The 21,591-nt window shown below is 39.0% G+C and overlaps 1 protein-coding gene across 6 annotated transcripts in view; it reads left to right on the forward strand.

Moving 5' to 3' along the window:
- macf1a (microtubule actin crosslinking factor 1a) overlaps window positions 1-21,591 on the forward strand; it is a 189,677-nt gene that overhangs the window by 46,956 nt on the left and 121,130 nt on the right. The window contains exon 1 of one of the 6 annotated variants that reach the window (XM_083523431.1): window positions 16,231-16,795. The exons of 4 other annotated variants lie outside the window; for them this stretch is intronic. In XM_083523431.1, the coding sequence (XP_083379557.1) occupies window positions 16,672-16,795 (124 nt within the window). In that variant the 5' untranslated portion in view covers window positions 16,231-16,671. Of the gene's footprint in view, window positions 1-16,230; window positions 16,796-21,591 lie in introns of those variants that run through there. One more of the 6 variants, XM_083523428.1, reaches the window with a different exon arrangement.

Below are 21,591 nucleotides of genomic sequence, written 5' to 3' on the forward strand. Positions count from 1 at the left end.
ATGCATCAAAATACATTTTTTTTTTTTTACCCAGTCATGTTCTGTAGAGAAAATGGCCAAGCACACAGTTTTATTGTCTTTCAATGGATTTATTAGGGATGGGTAAAAGTATAGTTTCAGGCGTCTCACTGTGCCATGTATTGTGTTTGGGGTGTCTGCAACAGGACAAACTTTATACCTGTATTTTGTAGCTTTTAACAGTGAAATATCACTGTGGTGTTTCATTTGCTGTGAACAGTTTTGCCTTCCCATAAACAGTATAACAGTTTAACCAAAATATACATTCATTTTCTTTTACCTTTTTTGATACTCAGTAGAGGAAATGAGCTAAGCACAATTTTATAGTAAAATAACGGAAACTATAGCTCCAGTTTGAAACAGCTCATGTGGTTTCCTTTCAGAATATAACTTATTATATATAGGTCACCAAAAATATGTGTACATTTGGGAATGAAAGTCTTTATTTCCTTTTGAATGTTGCACTAGCTGTATTATTGTGAGGCTTATGTTAGTGTTAAGAGCTGTTCAAATGTAGTGATTTTGATAAAAAGCCTCTGATACTGGCTTCCAAAATGACTGTGATGCTTCAGTACTGCAGCAGGTCCTATTTCTGGGGGTAACCTGATTATATACTATAGTTTACTTGTGGTTGATGAAGAGAATTAAAGTTTAGTATAATATAGTATTTGTATGATATTATATCGTATTAGTGTGGAATAGTGTATATATACAATGTAGTACATTTGGTATAGTATATGAGGAAGTGGTAACTCAGTGGTTAAAATGTTGGACTTAAGATCAGAAAGTTGAGTTCTCACCCTTGACCGAGGCCCTTAAGTATTTAAGTAGTATTTCACAGTATAGTCAAGTTTTCACATTTAAAAGTAACTATAAATGGCTATTAACATCAACATTTGAGATGCATAATGAATGATCACATTTTAAGTATGAATTGGTGTATTATATGGTATATTATTTGGTGTATATATATATATATGGTCCTGGTATATTATATTCATACTAATATTTCAGAGAAAAGTGTTTGAATCCACTATTGGTACATGTTTGATTGACACTCAGTGAATGTAAGGATTAGAACAGGGAAATCTTGCACATTAAAGTGCACATAGTAAATCCTAGCTGTGTAACCTTGGCCGAGTTAGCGATTTCTGTATTGGGTTGGGTGTGGATGCTGTATTGGGGCAGCTGTCACCTGTTGCTGTAGCAGACCTAGGCCATTGTCAGCTGTGTTTCTGTAAATTCCTCTCCGCAGGTTGTCACATTTGCTAAGCACGAGTCGAGGTGCCAACTGTCTGGGGAAAAGCCTTTCTTCTGGGCATGCTTTTAGTAAGTGATGTCAGGCTAATGCATCATTGCTGTTTGGGTATTGAGCACAATGCTGTAATAAAACCGGTAAAAGAGGAAATCGGGTTTTTGCTCTTGGGTCAAAGAATCATATAATCCTGCCTAAAGGCAAGTGATTGAGAGGTGTGTGTGTGTAATGTGTACAGTGTACCGCTGTTGTGACTGAGGTAAATGGCTCTGATTTGCTTAAAGGGTGGGTTCGCCTCTGCCTTTTACTCTTACGTGTGTGTGTGTGTGTGTGTGTGTGTGTGTGTGTGTGTGTGTGTGTGTGGTCTACTGTTCCAGAATTACTCTCTTTTAATTTCTTTTGCTATCTGCCTACAATCTCCTTTTATCATTCTAAATGAAAAGGTCTAGCATTTGTTTTGGTGTTGTAATTCAATCCTGGAACATGGGACAAACATTTGGATAGTGGATGGCACCAGGCATGTGTGCTGACCATATGGATAAGAAAGGAGGAGGGGGTTTTAATACCTCACTGTAATCCACACACTAAGTCTATTGTCCAGGCTAAAGCGGCTTTCTAGTAAAAATAAATAAATAAATAAAAAAAAATAAGTACGAGTTGTGTATTGGGTTTGTGTTTTAAAAAAAAAAAAAATAAGTACGAGTTGTGTATTGCGTTTGTGTTATTTTTTTTATTTTTATTTTTTTAAACTTATTTTATAACCAACATTTGGTCCCCATTGATGTAATATTACCTTCCACACTTCTTTGTTAAGATGAGGCACTGATGTTGGAAGGTCTGGTCTGTTGCTTGGTGTTCTAGTTCGTTCCAAAGGTGTTCAATGGGGTTGAGGTCAAGGTTTCATTCAAGTCATTGCTATGCTGGAGCAGGTTTGGGCCTTTTAGTTCCAGTGAAGGGGGAACTTGTAAAATGCTGTCTTATTCAATGAACTTCTTGAAGAAAGCTGACTTATCAGTGTGATGTCATATAGCTGTCCATGTGTCTGTTCAGTTATGTCCTGCTGTCTGCTGACTATACCCTTCTTCCTATAAACTTAAAACCTTACAGTGAGACTTTCAAACATCCCTGCATGAGTTGAAGCATAATACAAATCTATTTGGAAAGCAACGTAATAGTATTTTTTATTTTTTTTTTCCCCATGTTGTGAATACTCAAACACACAAAGAAACTAAGTAAGCTATGTAAGTGATCAAAAATTGGAACCCCTCATTACATTATGCTTTTTTATTTAATCCGGTTACATTTTAATATTATTGTATAAAAGGTTCCCTCGTGGTCTAGTGGTTAGGATGCGGCGCTCTCACCGCTGCGGCCCGGGTTCGATCCCCGGTCAGGGAACCAACCCCTGCCATTATAGTTGCACAAGCCAGTGCACTATTAGTGCCGGTCCCAAGCCCGGATAAATGGGGAGGGTTGCATTAGGAAGGGTATCCAGCGTAAAAACCTGTGCCAAATCAAACATGCGGATGATCCGCTGTAGCGAGCCCTAATGGGAGAAGCCAAAAGAAAAGTAAGATTCAGATTAAGATTTGGTCTACATTTTTTGGGTAAGCTACAAGACAGCACCAAGAATCTCAGCAGTCTAAATGTGAAAATGACCATTTTTGTTTCGAAGCTGTTCAAATGGCTGCCATGGGCATTTCTCTTCTCCATAGCAAGCATCCTGCATACGTTTCTTCATTTAAACACAGCAGTGGTGCGTGAGGGGAGGACATGTGGTGTTGCAAAACTCAGAGACGGTGAGGATGAAATTACAGCTAGGTCACCTGTTTGGTGTAAGGACACAGATGGCAGTTAGACTCTTAAAGGCTTGTCATGGAAAGAAACAACCCATTCTCCATCTCTAACATTGCAAAAGGATCCCACGTCTTCTCAGAGGTCAGCATACATAAATGTTCATCCATTCCTCACACACATTCCTCACAATCTGACAATTCTTTGCTGCCTTGGCCTTTGTTTTTTCAAGGCCAGTTGCAATGGCTCTGAAACAGACTGCATACTTTCACTAAGACGCAACTACAGCTTTGCGCTTAAATTAGACATAGGACTTGATGTTGGGGTTTGACTGAGATCTTTCTGCTCATAGACTTGCCATTAGACAGCAACTAGAGAGTATTAAGCTGCTTATCACTACTCTTTAAACACACTATGTGCTCTAGTACTTGTATTCATATTAATATCATAAAAAGATTAAACAGCACATGTCCTTGAAAGTCACAATCTAAGTGGATATCCGCCATGCTTTGGGCAGTTATGAGTCTTAACGTAGTGTGACGTTTGCCTTAATGATAACGATAAGGTCGCAGGGCAAACAGATAGATGTGGAGGCAGCTGTGGGAGTAGAGAAAGTGAAACGGACACACTGAAGCTCAGTGTGACAGTGTAGCGACAGCGACGTATGCAGTGTTGGAGATAAGAGCCGATGCCAGCATATCACGATAGCGCCAGCAGGGTGTGGCTGCTTCTGAAGAGACACACAAACAAGGCGAAATGGTCTGACGGCTCTGTTGCGCTCTCTAGAGTCAGAGATGAACCGAGCTGCAGCATTTAGTCTGAGTAAATTTGGTTATGAAAATCAAGCCGATTACGTTTACTCCCAAGCACACCCTGATCCTGTCACTGCAACTGCAGAGCAGAGGAAAGTTCATTCATTTGGATAGTAGTTTTCACACTCAAGATGTGATCTTGAACCCCTACAGTGTACACACGTGAACTCTGAGGATAGTGTTCTTAACAGTAGATTGCTTCGTCAGTACACTTCCTAATTAATTAAAATTAGCGGGTTGCTCAGGATGATTTACCGCGAGGAGGCCTGGGGTGCAGTCAGCGTTCCAGTTCATCCTAATGAGTTCCTTAAGGTTAGAGCTCTACAGTGGGCTACTCAATAACTTCCTCTCCAACCCATGCAATTGTCATGCTGGAACAGGTTTGGGTCTCCTAGTGAAAGTGAGGGGGAATGCATCCAAAGTCAGTTGTGTGCCTCCAACTTTGTGGTAACAGTTTGTTGAAGAGCTACATATGGCTGGAAATGTGAAGTGTCCCAATACTTTGGTTTGTTGATCCTTGAAGGTGGGGCTGAAATATGGTTGGCTAATTTGGGTAATAGCTGTTGTTTAGATCTCTATCAGAGCAGGTTTTGAATGTCTTTACTTGTACACTGTATCTCTACACTCACATTGTGCAGCTTCTTTTTAATATCTTTTCTATTTCTTGCGTAAAAGGTGTCGGTTTGATAGTGAACTCTCTCTAGTGCAATCTCTCTAATGGCAGAGAGCCTTTTCAGTGTAATTATGCGCTGTACTGTGTGGTGGGACGATGTATTGTTCTAGCTCTGGCAGTGTATATTATGTGGGTGTGGGTGTGAATAAAAACTCGATGCTTGGCCCCGGAACATGGTGAAAGTCGATTCGCTCTCCTCTGACTCAAGAAACGCCATGATGTCAGTGGTCTTGTTTACATCCATGACTCACGTTCATCTCATCATTCAGTCATGCTTAATCCTTATCATGGAGCAACGTTCCGTTTATAATTTTCTATCCTTAATTTTTTGCAGGGTCATTAATCTTGGTGCTATTGAGTTGCAAGCTGCAGTTTGATATAAAACTTTTTGCTGTACTGAAATATCTTGCATCTGATGAGATATGTGAGATGGCTTACAGATTGATTATGGGTCATTAAGGAGTATTTACTACCTTTGTAAGGTGTTTGCGATCTGTATTGCGAACTGTATTAAGTAATTGTGAACTGGGAGTAGATAAACAGTCAAAGTGAACTCTTTATCTATTTCATGAAGAGAAGCAATTAAAAAGTGAAAGCATGTATTGATTTTACAGCGAATAAGTTGGTAAAAAAAAAAAAAACTTTTTATGGTGATGGTAGATTCCAGGCTAAAATTGCCTAATTTTAGCCTTATTTAATACTAAAACTGGGGAACAAGGTGATGCCTCACAGATTCGGTTTGGTAAAGATACAGGTAAATGGGTTGGCCATGTCGAATTGCAAAGGAGTGTGTGAGTGCTTTTTAGTTCATTGGCCACCCATCCAGTGTACATATACATGCATGCACATACTCGCACACATACAGGTGTGTGCATACAGGGAGGTGGTAGCTCAGTGGTTAAAGCATTGGACTTTGGATCGGAAGGTCACAGTTTCAAATCCCACCACCACTGAGTTGCCACTGCTGGGCCCTTGAGCAAGGCCCTTAACCATCCCCTACTCAGTTGTAAGTTGCTCTGGATAAGGGTGTCTGCCAAATGCCGTAAATGTACACAGACACACACACACACACACACACACGCACGCAAACACATGCACTCAAGCAATGCCCATTCTAAACCCATTCTTGGCTCTGGATCCACCATTTGCCCTGACAAGTGTTTAGTTTAGATGAATGAGTAAATACTATACTATATTACATTTACCACCATGTTAAATTATGTGCTGAGTTACAGTAGTTTTCTTTATTTTTTCTGTTATTTTCAGATTTACAAAGAAACACTATCTCGAAGAATGTAGCTCATTGCTAGCTGAGGTGCTCTTGTGTATCTGTGTGAAAAATGGTACATTTTGCATTGTTGCTCTAAAGAGAAAGAAGACGAAAAAGGATGTTGCTTGTGGAATATCCTTTTTTTTTTTTTTTTTTTTTTTTTTTTTTTTTGCATCCAGGCATTCCTCTCACCTCGATTTAATCCATGCTGCTAACAGATCTGCCATGGAATGCTAGTCAGTGTTAATGCTAACTGGCTGTAGATTGAGTAGCAGCTTTCTCTTTTTTTATCACTTTGGTCTGAATGAGTTAGCTGTGTATGTGTGTGCGCATGTGTACGAGTGTGTGTGAGAGACAGTGGTGCTGAGAGAGATGACCTGTCACTTCCTGTTTGTTCCCTGGCCACTAGGCTGCACAGTTTGTGAGCTGGCATGAGCTGGAGTACATCTGAATAGTGATGTTTGTGTGTGTGAGAGAGAGGCTGTATATTTGTTTTGCTTGCTGTCTGACTGGTGGGTCCTATGCTTTTGGAGGCCCTTGTTCCTCTCCCTTATATTTCCCCTTATGGCCCCAATGCTTTCCCAATCCCTTTTCTTTTTCTTTCTCCTCACTTTTCTTTTCTTCAAATTCCCACACTCCTGCATGGCCATTTCTTTTTCTTTGTAACCGCCAACGATTTTGATGTTGATGGAGAATGACTCCAAAAAAAAACCCCTTTCATTTTAGTTCTCCAGTTCGCTCAAATTGTCTACCTTCCATATCAATGCTCTTTAACCAAGCCGAAGTCTCCCAGGCCCTAGTGTTCGGGAGTCACGCCTGGCTCGAATCTGGAGTGGCTTATTAAATACGGATTAGGGCTCCTCAACGAACCCAGGTCAGGAACGCTCATTAGCAGTGCAACTGACTGTTTAATAAATGAATGAGAAAAAGGGGAAATGCACCTTCTTAACTTTTTGAGACCCGTGAGATCACCAGAGCATGCTGGAGAGTTTTAGCGTCTGATAAAAGGCACTCCAGTGGTCATTTCATATCATGTGTAAAAACCTGTGGATAAAAAGTTCTGGCTCACATGCTGTACAGTCTCAGCTCCTGCATCTGACCTACATGTATTATTTACTTTGATCCACTGGACTTTATGACCATATGATAAGTAAAGCAGTAAACAGGATTGACACATTGGCCTTAATTCGTTTAGGTAGGCAGATCTAGTTTTTTTGGCAGATATAATAAGCAGGGAAGACTTGGCACTATAAACATAATCCAGCCAGATTTTTAGTCGGGTTCAGCAATGTTTTAGTGTGTTTTGGATATGTGACTGTCCAGATTGTTCTGTTTTGTGCATTTGTTTTTTTTTTTTGTTTTGTTTTCAGACCGTTCTCACAGACATTATTCAGTTTGTTGAGTTAGATTTAGAAAGAAATTGAATTGATACTTCTGTTGGTTTATTTGCTGTTGGGTTTGGTTTCCCACAGCATATAATTTATTGATCAACAACACCAAGCCTTGGCTGAAGAGTCAACAAACTTCTGGCAGAAATCTGAATCATCATCCAGGCATCGGAGGACACTGGTTGCTCAATGGATGATTTTGAAAAACATTTTGTGTATGCATCCAGCTTTTATTGTTTGTTTGTTTATTGGTACTAATTGTACATTGCTCGGATTTTTGTCGATCACCCAAGTACATCTGATTCAGCAGGGTTTTATTCATACGGACTACAACGGCACCTCTGAAACTTCTATTAATGTTAGAAATGTGCAGAAGACAACATAGACAAGAACCGGTAGCTCTACTTAGTGTGCATACTTAGTCATTACCATGACTACCATCTTGGAACCTACCATCTACCATCGTGAGCAAAACAAACTATAGTTAAATGGAAAAACCCCCACAAGATTTGATCTCTTGCAATTTGCAATGCAGGCACTTGGTTTTAAAATCCTATTTTAGAAATCAATTAGATTGGACCTGCTGGGTGAAAAGTCTAAATGATGATACAGGCTTAACGCTAATTGAAACAGGGCTTTTGGGAGCTTGGGGTCAAGAGACTGAGGTCAGAGTCTAATTGATAGGTTGCCCTGGTGATGATGACAGCTAAAGGAAAATGGTAGCGTTGACGGTGACGCTACCACTTTCTATCTGCCCTGTATTTGTGTAGCCTCTGCTCATTCCACCCCTTTTTTCAGTGTTCTTTCTTTTCTCTTAGTGTGGTTTCCCAGCCCCTGACCTGCTCCTAAATTTGTCTCTCTCACGACCCCTTTCCGCTCCACCCACTTTAAACTGTGATTGAGGAAATCTTTCGTCGTTCAGCTCTGAAGCTGAAAGAGTAGGAATAGAAGCACTCCTTCGCAGCGGAGGTGGGAGTGTAAATCTTGCTTTGTCTCTCGTTCCTGCCATACACAGTGACTTTTTCTGTGCCGTCAAAGAGAAACTTTCTCGTAGAGTTACGGCATTAGCAAAGGGCTCCGATAAATCTCTCCCCTTAAATCACCGGGTGTGTTGAACCGAGGCCAAACCCCAAAGCTGAAGCCCACACCTGTGATGTAACTGCTGTTACACAACTTTCTCACCATCATAGCAAGATAAATCTTTATCTTTGTCTGTGCAGTTGTTAAAGTTAATGAGGTAAAATTTTGGTCTGGCATTAGCTCGACTCTTTTAGAATAAAAAAACAGGGAGGGCTTAACATTTAGTCGCAGTTAGCAGATCCCTGCTCTCAGAAACCTGATTCTTTATATGATCCGTTAAAACCTCTCCGATTCGGAATAAGCAATTCGGTATATCTTTAATAATTGTTTCTAAACTTTACCTGTTCTAGGTTGCTGCATGCAGTGCCTTCAAACACTTAGATTTTTATCGTTTTCGAGACACAGACATGTTCATTTTTGTTTATATTCAACAAACCAGAAAGCAAAACTACTCAAGTATTGGAATGACTGGAAGAAAGTCCTGTGGAAAGATGAGTCCAAATTTACCATTTACTAATTATGTGAGATAGAGAACGATAGAGACGATGTTAGTAGACTGTCTCGTACCCACAGACAAAGAAGTTTAATGGTTGGAGGTTGTTTTGGAGCAAAAAAGGTTGAAAACTTTTAAAAAGAATTCTGAACCAATATAACTACCAAGTCAGAAATAAATATCCAACAAGTTTTACAAGAGCGTTGCAAAGAATTTCAGCTGAAAGTTTGGAGAAACCAACTATCCAGATGCCAAGAGTGCATAAAGCTTTTATTCTTGCTATGGGAGGATTTTTTGTTGAAAAAAAAACAACTGTAACACCAATATTAAATTAAATGTTTGGGCAAAGTAAATCTCTATACTTATAAATTACTTGGCATATAAACAAAAGGAACATTCATGCATCTAACAAAAAAAAAAAAACCTAAGTGTTTCCATACCTTTGATAGGCACATTGGTTATCGTGCCTGTAGAATCTTTACATATTAGTTCAGTAGCGGTGTTTGGAATCGTCATAATATGAACACCCAGTCTAAAATTATCACAGTATTACAGTATCACAGTCATAAATTAATAGTTGTTCTTATTAGGTTATGATCTATGGTCATGCTTTTCTGAGTGTGTAATCGCTACGGCATAGGATAAAAGAGGCCTGGGGTGTAGTCAGTGTTCCAGTTAATCAAAAATGGTGTTAAATAGCGTTGATGTTTAGATCTCAAAAGCCACTCAAGATCTTTCATCCCACGTGAACCATATCTTCATGCAGCTGGCTTTATGCGAAGGAACATGGTCACGCTGGAACAAGCTTTGGTCTCCTAGTTCAAGTGAAGGAAAAATTTCATGGTACCACATCTAAAGACATCCTATACAATTGTGTACCTTTTTAATTTGAGGTAACAATTTGAGGTAGAACCACATATGGCTGAAAAAGTCCAATACTTTGTGTACCTTGCCTAATATTATGGTGATTTTGATGATGACTAAACACTAATTGAGAGGTGTGACTTCTGTTAATAAATGTGTAAGAACTGACAATCTGTGACATGAGCTAGCTTACTAGCGGCTGCTTAGCTAGCTAGTTTGTTGAGATGGTATAACTTTTTCCAAATTACATTTTTTTTTAAAAGTGGAGTGTTTCTGGGAGCATTATTAAATTTTTTTATTCGACATAGTTTGAGGGGTGACATGTTCTGAAGTATTTTAAAGCTGGTTGAACTGTACTGATATATTTATAGTACTGAGAAAAAGCTTGGTTGTTAGAGGTTCTTTATTTTGACCTTTAATAGCTCTTGATATAATGCTTTTTTTTACAGCCTGCAGTGGAAGGAAAAATAAAAAGCGGTAATTACTGTAAAGAAAGCCGTCTGGTGTGTGGGAGTGATTGCTCCGGCTTATATGTTTGGTGAGGTGCTTTTTTCGCTGCACAATGTTTTTTTTTTTTGTGTTTCTCAAAACATTTATTTAATCTGCAAACATTCATCCTGTTAACAGGGATGGGTGGCAGAATTAGCACAGGCCCCGATTAACCTCGTGCTCCGTTTGTGTATTTCTGACAGGTGGTTTCCTGGATGCGGTTTGTCTGGTGGCATTTTCAGCGCTGTTTGCGTGTGAAGTCATTCTGCTCAGAGCTCAGACTTCTGTAATCTCTTAATGGCACCTAAGCACATATTCAAACAGGGCAGAAACAGACGTGCTCATTTTCTGTCCACTGACCATGTCTGTGTAGACGCAAACACCTTTCTGCCTGTACCTGCACTGCTTTCCTGATTTATTTTCTTTTTTTTCTTGTTCCTTGTCATAGCTGCAGCATGAGAGTTCAGATCGTAATGCTTCATAGAGCAGTCACAGATACAGTGCTGAAGGGTAGCAGGGTTTATTACAAATTTACTGTAAACTGTAATGTACCTGTTTGGCATTGTGGTGGTTGTTAAGGGCTGGTAATGTGGGGAAAATGTATTACAGAATGAACAGATTGATAGACAACAAACTGACGACAAATTTGTTTTTCGCAACAACAAAAAAAAGAAATGCTTTCTGAACGGCCCATTCCACATCTAGTCTCCATTTCTAATGAGCTTTACTCTTCTGGGAAGATGTTTCACTAGATTTTGGAGTATACTTATGGAGATTTGTGCTCATTCAGCCACAAGTGTGTTAGTAAACTCAGGTGCTGATGTAAGAGAGGTGAGGAGGCCAGCAATTGATTCCAAAGGTGTTCAATAGGGTTGAAGTTAGGACTCTATAACAGGCCACTCGTGATCTTTCAGTCCCACCCATATGAAGCATATCTTCATTTGTGCACAGGAGCATTGTCAGGTTTGAGGCTCATTGTTGTGGAAGTGAAAGAAGCTTTTCCTACACTGCTTTCCTCATCAACCCATTTTGTTAATCTTAGGAATTTGCCTAGGTTAGGTGATAATTAGTGCGAAGCACATATATAAACATGTCAGGGCTGATTGAGGAAGAACAGACAGGCAAACAATTATGTCATTGTCAGCTTGAATGAGCCAGATCCGTGTACTGAGTCAGCCTTTGGCATTACAGGTATTTTCACCAGTCACTTCCTGTGAGGCGTGACCAGTGGCATGCGTACAGCTGCCGGCTTTCTTAATTATAGGAATGTAGGACTGTGTGTGTGGGACACCGTCCTCATAAAGTTGTACATGATACCAGGCTGCCCTCTTTCTGATCGGTGAGGTGTTGCAGGGAATGTTCAGTAGGTGTTTTAAAAGAAATCATTGAGGAAGTGGCTTTTTTGAGTGTGTTCGTTCATATGGAATTGATTTGGACACTGGTTTTGGTGTCTTTGTCTGGTCTTTAGACTTCCTCCGATTGCAGCGCTCTTTTAAAATGATTTTTTTCTTTTTTTTACTGTATGTGATGAGCTTAATCATTTCTATAACAGACTTTTATAGATAGCATGAGTTCTTTTTGCTAGTTTATACAATGATGATCCTTGATGACGGACCTAACTTTATTAAGTTGTTTAAGGAGGCCTGGGGTTCAGTCAGTGTTCTAAATCATCTCAAAGGTGTTCAATAAAGCTGAGGTCAGAGCTCTATAGTAGGCCACTCAAGATCTTCATGTAGACCATATCTTCATGGAGCTTGCTTGGGTCTCCTTGTTCATTAAAGGGAGAATTTAATGCCAGCATATCCAGAGACGACATATACAATTGTGATAATAGTTTGAGAGAAAACCCACATATGGCTGGAACAGTCTGGTGTCCCAGTGCTTTTGTCCATAGCGTATATTTCTATAAGATCTTGTAAAGGATTTCTTGAAGGTTGTTTGACTGTGCTTTTGGTTACAGATTGTCACATGTGCTGGAGGAAGAATGTTTAGTGAAAGGATCGTATATCAGGGAGGGTGTGAAGGTCAGTGTGACATTATCAGCAAGCTCGGAGGATTGAGTATGTGCTGAGTCAGCGTACTGAAACAAACAAAATGAGAGATGACACTAAATAGCGAGCGGGTTTAAGAGTTTACTGTGCTAATATTACAGCAGGCAAGTAGAATCTAGTATTGGAGTGGTGTGTGTGGGTGTGGGTGTGGGTGGGTGTGGTTGGTGCTAGATGGTTCTCATTGCATTAATGGATACATTTACAGTCATACACAAACTCTTATTAAGGTTTGGGGCTGTGCAATAACTCTGCATTTCCTTTGCTTGCTTTTTGTGCTTTGGTGTTTTATACTATACTTTCATTTTCTGACAAAAATATCTCAATCAATAATGCCTAATGTTTTTTTTTTTTGTCTTGGTCATTGCGGCCTGTGTGTCATAGCTTCAGCATGAGAGCTTGGATCTTAATGCTTCATGGAGAAGTCACAGTTAAAATGCTGTAGCGTAGCAGTGTTAATTATCCATTTTCTCACCATACAGCGGGTAAACTGTAATTTGTAACTTAAACTGTAATCCAAAAACATCCTTTTAAATTGTATGCCTCCAACTTTGTGGTAACAGTTTGGGAAGGAAGCATAAATGGCTGGAAAAGTCAGGTGTCCCAATACATTTGCCTCTATAAGGTATATGTGTAATAATTTTGCATGCCTGTCACATTAGTCTAAATTGGCATGAAATGTAAAAGTTTGTGTGGTTTATGCAACTTTAGTGCGTGACATTATCATTCATAGATGTACCATTATTTCCTGTAGAATTTAGTCAGCGTCAGTTATGTTTAGGTGGATGGCATAGTAACCATAGTGGTGAAACTGGGACATGCATAAAGTCGGCACTGTGGTTTGCAAACCGTTTTCTGTTTTGAGCAACAGAAAAAAGGATCGTGTAGGCTGATCTAAACGTTTCTGTACAGGATTCAGATTTGCTAATTTGCGCTCTCTCACCTAAATGAAGGTTCTGTTTCAGAGGTTCATGTGTAAATATGGTGTATATGTGTATTTGTTAACGTGTATTGTGTTTTGGTTGGGGAAACCCCTGATTTAGAGACCATGTTATTACACGGAATTGAATTTGAGATGCGTTATCTTCGGCTGAGAAACACATGCTTCTGATCTGATTCCAGCCAAGACTTAACTTTGCAATCTTAATGCATGCATACTTCTTCTTCATTTCTTTATCGTCCACGTGCAAACCCAGAGTGGAGTTTTTTTCCACAGTGAGATCACACACAGACAACCGCAGATTTGTGGCTGTTTTTACACACAAAATTTTTTGCTTTACTTGTCACGACCCGGGGCTGTTTTTCTGTAACTTTTTTGTCAAGATCATCTCTCAGTCTTACTCTGAACCTCCTTCTGAAAGATGAGTTTGATGTGACAGATGTGGAGGTGACTAGATAAGCCAGAGAGGACCATGGGTAAGGTGACACTGGAAGTTTCCTCAACTTTCTGTTCTGTTCATATCCCCAATTGTGTATACGTTTACATTGTGTGAACATTTTTTACATTTATCGCAGCAGTTTTGATTTAACAAATGCAAAGCAGCCATATAAATCATTTTATATTAGGAGAAACAGACCTCACTGTTTGATTGGCTGAAGCTGCAGACAGTTATTAATTATTCAAAGATTTCATTCTTTTTATTTGTTTGCCCACAATAATTTCTAGTAGTTGTGCAATCAGATTCTGCATCTCTGCTCATTTTTCATGTGTTGCTTGAAGGGCTTTATATTCACAATATATGCACACCTCATATACATATCATAGCAACATATAACCTACAGTGCACACTATAAATATAGTCACTCACCTAATAAAAGAGTTTTCATTGTAAATAATTGACTTGTGTGTAATTTGATTTCCTTTAGGACAAAATGAAGATGGTTTGCCAACGATTCTTAATAAAAATAGTCACATTACATAAACATTGCAGTTCTCTGTTCGGATTGAATAAAAAAAATTTGTTTCTAATTGCCTATAGTAGAGGTCAGCCGATTAATCGGTTTTAGCGATTAGTTGGTTGCTGAACCGATCGGCTATCAGCAAAAATCCATACTATTTTTTTTTCTGGCTTTCCAGCCTCCAGAGGCGAATCACTGATGCCACGTGCTGTTTGTTTTTACGATTTATTAACCATAGAATTATAATGATGTATTAAATATTCATATTTATTTCATTTAGCATGTTTTCATGATTCCGTTCTGTTTTTTTATTTTTGTAATAAAGTACAGCACTATTTTACATGGAGTGTTTAAAAAAAATAAATTATCCAGTATTTATTTTAAAAACTATCGGTTGATTAATCGGTTATTGGAAGTACCATCCAACATAGCTATTGGTATCGGTAAAAACCGATATCGACCTCTATGACCCCTCGCGAGTAACAAGGATCTGTGAGGTTTTGACTACTTTTGATGGTTCCTTTTTCAAGGGGAATTATACATGTACTGTAGTGTAAACAAAAATTGTGATTTCTTTGTCATAAATGTTTTATTTACTACTTTAAATGAAGAATACAATAATAAAATAGTTTTTCAAACATTTGTATGTAATTTATTAGTACAAACTGTTTTAAAATGTTACTCCAGACTATCGAGCCGCTCGCAGCTTCTCACGAACGTTCAGATTTTTGCGAGTTACTTTTAAGCTGGGTCCAAATTAAAAGCCGCAAACTATCGAAGTCACGAATGTCAAGGTTGCGAGTATCAAGGTTTCACTGTACTGTATATTAGAAATTGTTTAAAATCTCATTGTCAAGCCCCTGAGCAAGGTCCTTGATCCTTAACTTCATGTTCAGTTGTGTGAAGGACATAATTGTAAGTCACTTTAAATAAAGCTGTCTGCCGAATAGCTGTAAGGGTTTATTATATGTCCTATATCAAGCACCACAGGAGTCACTGGCCCAGTAAGTTGCCAAAAGGCTTATCGAACGCAGATATCGTTTGTCTGCATTAGAACATTTTCCGGCATGTCCGTGTTTACACATAGGGTGGTATTACAGCAGCTAGCAAACACTGAAGCATCCCTTTATGCACAAGTAGCTCAGGCACACATTCAAACTTGAGCTTGAGCTCATGTGCTTCTGAGGTGAACATTTGGTCTTTGTGCTATTTGTCTATATTTATGCTATATTTAAAACTGAGCATAGACGAATGTAGCTAGCAAAGCATCACGACTCAAAATCCACTGGCTTTGGGCCATACTTTCTCCATACGCTATTTGTTGTCTAGAAAAAAACAATTCAGAAGGCCAATAAGTGTTTGTCCTCCGGATATGTGAGCTGCTGTAAGTATTGACAGAGGTGGAAAATATTATGCAGTTTTTTTTAAATTGTGCCATCTGGTTGGTAGCTATTAGCTAGCCAAGTGTGACGTGTGTAGCTACCTATTTACTGCTTCCCACTAATGCACCATTATAACAGCGTACATATTCACACATGCATTTTGCTGCATGACCAGTGTTCAGATATAACGACATTTTCGAACTGTGAATCAACATATTTCTGTGCCTTCTTTGTCCTTCTTTCTACCCATTACCCCATATTATGACTAAGACCCCCAGGCTTTTATAAAGACAGTCATCATGAGCAATTGCATATTTTCATGTATAGTCCACCATCACCAGGGGCTACTGCAGGATTACTAGCAGCTCCAGACCTAAGAAATGTACGTCTCCCTGCTCTGTGTCCTGTCACATACAGTAGTTGCTGTCAACCACCGAGTGCAGTGACAGGCACTGTGACCAGGACAGCTCTCTGTAACGTCTCCTGCCCATCCTTATATTTCATGAGCACACGTGAGCATCACACCCACTTCAACACCATTTGCTACTTTAAGATGACTCGATGGAGGCAGCTGCTCTCACCACACGCCGAAGACGGGGACGGGGACCGCACAAAATATGGTAGTGAAGGGAAATGCGCACTCATAGCAACTGAGATACACAAGTATAAACAGAGAGGCATATTGGCAGGCTCGTGTGCAACCGCACACCGAGACACACACACACACACATACACACACGCACACAGAGTGGTGTTTAGTGAGGCTCAGGAAGGTAAACTGTGAGCATAGATTTTTGTGAGCATCCCTTTATTTTCCTATTTTAGTCATTTTCTGTGACTTCTAAACTCTAGGCACTTGCTTCACAAGAAAGGAATTCATTCAAAGTGTGTGTGTGTGTGTGTGTTTATGAGAGGTGTATGAGAGGGGAGAGGGAACTGACTCAGTGAGGATGATGCAGCTAAAGAGTTAACATATGCAGAGCAGAATAAAATTAAACAGAAACTACAGTGACGGTTAGATCCTCTTTTCTTCTCCTGCATTTGTTCAGCGAAACATTTAGAGAGAACGAGGACATGGACACGGTGCTCTGTGCATCGTGAACTAACAATACACAGGGCTTTGTGCGTGCCAGCTCCCGGTTATCACGGTCCAGCTGTAGTTCAGGAGATTTACGTGTGTGTAAGCAAAGCGGGTGAGTGACTGTGATGGAGCTGTCGAATCCAGCCCTGTGGACGTCCATGCTGTTTGTCACCGTGCATTTCGTTACCGCGGCCGGCGTGTGGCTGTGTTGCAGACGCCGGATCAGACGAGCAGCTGCAGCTCTTAACGGTACACTTTTCGGTCTACATGATTCTGTCTCTAACACGTTTTGCCAGTTCCACGCTAATTTCCTCTCTAGGTCCTTCCTCTTCCTGTGGCCTCCCTGACTGTTATCTTAAATGACTTAATGCTAAATTTAACTATAGATGCTGCTATTAGACAAGAGAAATTCTGCTGTAGTACCTGAGTTTCTCTGAAATCGCTGTGTGCTATTTATGAATTGGAGAACTTTTTTCATCTCTAACTAAAACACCCTCTCGATGTCTAATTCCTACACAGAAAGTCTGGAAACTCACCACGGCTGCTTTAAAGCATCAGCAGTAAAACGAGTCACACATTAAAAAGAGATTCTCTGTATATTAGTAACTTATTAGAAACCACATGTTAAATGTTGCTGGATTTTTACTAACAACAGAACAATTGATGATTATTTTTTTCCTACATGCTATAGCTGAAATAGAGGGGAGATTCTATATAAAGACATCTATAAAAGTAATTCCAGCTTTTGCAGCTTTTGACTTAAAAGTCAAGTTTTGACTGTAAAGTTGAATGCAAACAGTTTAAGCCAGAGGTTCCCAACCACTGAGTCACGTCCAAGTACCGGACCATGGGAAAAATGCTACTGAGGAAGATGTCTGTAGATATGATATATATGCATATATATATATATATATATATATATATATATATATATATATATATATATATATATATATATATATATATATATATACACGATTCAGCGCGCATTTTCATTTGACCATTTTTATTAAAAATGTAATTAAATTAAAGAGGTGAAATTTAAACTTTCAATGCAACACACATTCATTCACATCCTTTCTTTACTCAGATATACACACACACACACACACACACACACACACACACAAAAAAACTTCACCCAATTTTCTTTTTAATCAGTAAACATTTGTTTCAGTCTCAAGTCTCAACTCAAGCACCAAAATCTGCCCGTGTGGAAACAGCAAAAGTTTATTTTGTTTATGTATGTGAATTAAAAATGATAAATTTTAGGTACAGTTGGAACAGATACGAATGTGCGAATAAGTTGCGCTTAACCATGAGTTAAATCATGACAATTGTGATTAATCGCAATTAAATATTTTAATTGACAGCCCATATATTATTATTTTTTTAAATGTATAGCAGAAGCAAAACGTACATACACACATTCGTACTACACCAGCATGCCTGCCAAAAAATGTTCATTAAAAACTGCTCTGTATTGTACCGGATGGAGCCTCCCCTGGTCTAAACCAAGTCTAAACCAACATGCTTGAGTATATTGACTTCATTTCGGGTTTGTTTTTCACCAAACGACAGCTTTTTTAAAAAATCACTAGACAGTGTTAAGTACTGCTACAGTACATTTTCTTTTCGATTGTTTGGGGCACATTTGATTTGAGAAAGTATAGAGACAGAATATTAATTGTTTACTATCGGCAATCAGGCTAAATTTAACTTTTATTTGTTGAGCACTTTTATCAATACCCATTGTCACAAAGACTCTAAAGAAAATTAGATTCCTGTTAAACAACCCAGACATGAAACCCTCAAAAAGCCCCTGCAGGTGAGATTATCTGATGGAGAAAAAGAGTCGGACATAAAAGGTTTCAGGATGTGTATGTAGGACCAGGAGAAAGAGGACTGTGAACCTTCAGGTTCTGGTTGAAATCATGAGGAATGAAAGATGATAGAAGTGTCAGAAAAATGAGGGAAGAAATGTGACATTATCCAGCCACCTGGCCCTTTTTTCTTCTCAGCAGGAAAGCCTGAAGCGCACCAGAGCCCAGGTGCTGTATCTTGCATGTGTGTGAGACAAAAACAGAGAAGTGTGATATTTTGGGTGACTTTTAGTTATCAGTGTAGCGCCCTCTGTGGGCTGCACAATGAATCAGTTAGAGTTGAATCTGAATCCTAATGCTTGTGTTCCTCTTTTGTAGATGTGACTGTTCTCTTCTGGAGCTTTGCGTTCATATACAGTATATCAGGGACATTTCTTTTGCATATTGTTGTGGCATCTGTATTTCTGTATGCTTATTGTTGTTAAGGTTTTAATTTGCTGACAATCAAATAGTTTATAAGTCAAAGATTTAGTTATTGAAGGTTTACTATATTGACACTGAAAATATTTCTTATAATATTTATATTTTTACTAACTTTTTCTTCTGTTGGCTGGATAATTGTAATAAATGATAGAGCAAACCCATACAAATCTAATATTGTGTGTGTGTGTGTGTGTGTGTGTGTGTGTGTGTGTGTGTGTGTGTTAGTTTAAAATAGTAATTGGGAAATAAAGAGCCCAAATGATGCATTTTTTTGGTTATTGAGGATAATGTGAAGGTTTAGATTTAGTTGGTTGCAGCATTTATTTGCTCCATGAATAAGTGTGTATGTGTGGGTGCGCGGATGTGTGTGTGTGTGGGTGTGTGAGTGCACAGTTCTGTACAGTACAGATTATTATTAGCTATAATAGGAAGTAAAATACTGGGTCATTCTTGGTGGAGACAGCAGCTGTGTGTGTGTGTGTGTGTGTGTGTGTGTGTGTGGTGTGTGTGAACTTGTTTAAGATGTACAGATCTAAATGACTTTTGTCTTTCTGGACTTTCAGAACATCTATTTGCTTGACCAGCCTTAAGCATATTCATTGTGTGATTGATGTGATTTTCTCATCACTGTGTGTCACTGTTCAGCTCTACTCAGTCTGAGCTCGGAGTTTGAACACAGCTTTGTTCAGTGTACAGTGTGTTACTCTGTATTACTGCTTTATTACTTATAATACTCTCACAGTATTCTCATTTCTGTGAGTGCTGGTGTTCAGCTGTGTTTCAATGAAGATTCTGGCCGATGTGAAAGGAATGTACGGAGATTTGTCATAGAGTCTTCGAGCACTAAACTGTAAAACTAGACACACTTTTGTTCTCCAGCATTTATTTAGTAAGGAGGAATACGCCCAGAGACTCACTGTGCTGAAAATGCTTGTTTTAGTGACAGCATTTTCCACATTTAACCACAGTGAGGTGGACCATGGACTAGATTTAAACTCCTGGCACTTTTGTGAGGGTTTTTTTTTTTTTTTTTTTTTTTTGTGAAAATTAGATTTTTTGATTTTTTTAAACTTTGTTTGTTTGGTTATAACAACATATAATATCATACTCTTTTAAAGTACAGCCCTAATTACCAAAAGAAAATCTATTTTCTTTTTGTTTGTTTCGATTGTATATATATAGATATTCTTAATTATTTGCAAAAAAAAAAAAAAATCCAACAAAATGAATAGTTGAAGAAATTGAAAATCAAAGCAACCCGATAATGTTATATTTCTTAATAATCCTCAAAGAAATAACTTTAATAAGGAGTAAAAAAAAAAAACAGTATGATTGGACTGTATGGACAAAAATATTGGGACACCTGACTTTTCTAGCCATGTGTGGTTCTTCTTCAAACTATTAGCTCAAAGTTGGAGGCACACACTTGTATAGCGTGTATTTGGATGGATTGGGAGACTCAAACCCGCTCCTGCATGATGTGTGCACTAAACCAGCTCCATGATGATATGCTTAAATCAGTTGGAGTGGAAGATCTCCTAGAACTCTGATTTTAACCCTACTGAACACCTTCGGGATGAATTGGAACACTGACCGCACTCCAAGTCTTATCACTCTATATTAACATTCTTTACTAACACCCTTGTGGCTGAATGAGAACAAATCTCCATAAGCACACTCCAAAATCTAGTGGAACATCTTCCCAAAAGAGTGGAGGGAAATGTAACAGCAAATGGAGAGTAAATGTGGAATGGGATGTTAAAAAAAACGAATTATATGGTCAGGTGTCCACAAACATTTATCTATATAGTGTACCTGATAATACAATCATAATTATCAGGTGTCAGATGAAGCAGAACAGTTTTTTTCTTTTATTTTTAACTAAAAAATGTTGGACACCGATCTCAGAACATATAGGCACATAAACTGCAAAGTATATATTGTGTTTATGAACATGCCTAATAATAATAAATATAATAATAATAATAATTATAATAATAATAATGTTATAATATATTGACTATGTTTTTAAGCTTTCAGAAGCATCTCTGTAGATTCTGCAGGAACATAGTAGAAGCGCTGCTGCACATGTCTCAGCCTTAATTTGATTTAATTCTGCTAATCAGTGGTCACAGGGAGCACAGTTGTAATAGAGGCTAATTGGATAATGGAGGCTGGTTGGCGTGCAGAAGCTCAGCCAATAACAGAAATTCATCCGCAGCTGAACATGAGCCATCTGTCTCTCTAGGCTCACTCTGTTCTCAAACTCAGCTCAGCCTGCCTCTCTGTTTCATAACATCACCGCCTGATCGGAAGTTCCCTCGAACTCCCACAGGTTTCGCTCATTCTGCTGCTCACAAAGGACAGTGTGGCAGGGGGGGGCGGACATGCACGGTGCCAGCCTCAGAGCGTCACTACTTACACAGTCGGAGAAAGGGGGATGAGAAAGGGTGATACCGAAACACAAACCCAAAACTAGCACGGATGAAGGAAGGATGTGACAGAGCAAAACTGGATAGTGCAGTCCAGGCTCCCGAAAGAGATTAGCAGAGATAAGGAGGGAGAAAGAGGGAGGGAGAGGTTTAACCGTGCTGTGTGGTATTAGCTCTGAGCGTAAGCTCTGATATTTATAGTTCGGAGGGCTGCAGGAAAACAGAGCTACGCAACAAGACTTGCACACAGAAGAATTCGGGGAGAGGTGCACCGCCACGAAGACAACGGCAGCGGAGACAGCGGACG

The sequence above is a fragment of the Silurus aristotelis genome, assembly GCF_946808225.1.
Source record: "Silurus aristotelis genome assembly, chromosome: 21".
In the NCBI taxonomy this organism is placed as follows: domain Eukaryota; kingdom Metazoa; phylum Chordata; class Actinopteri; order Siluriformes; family Siluridae; genus Silurus; species Silurus aristotelis.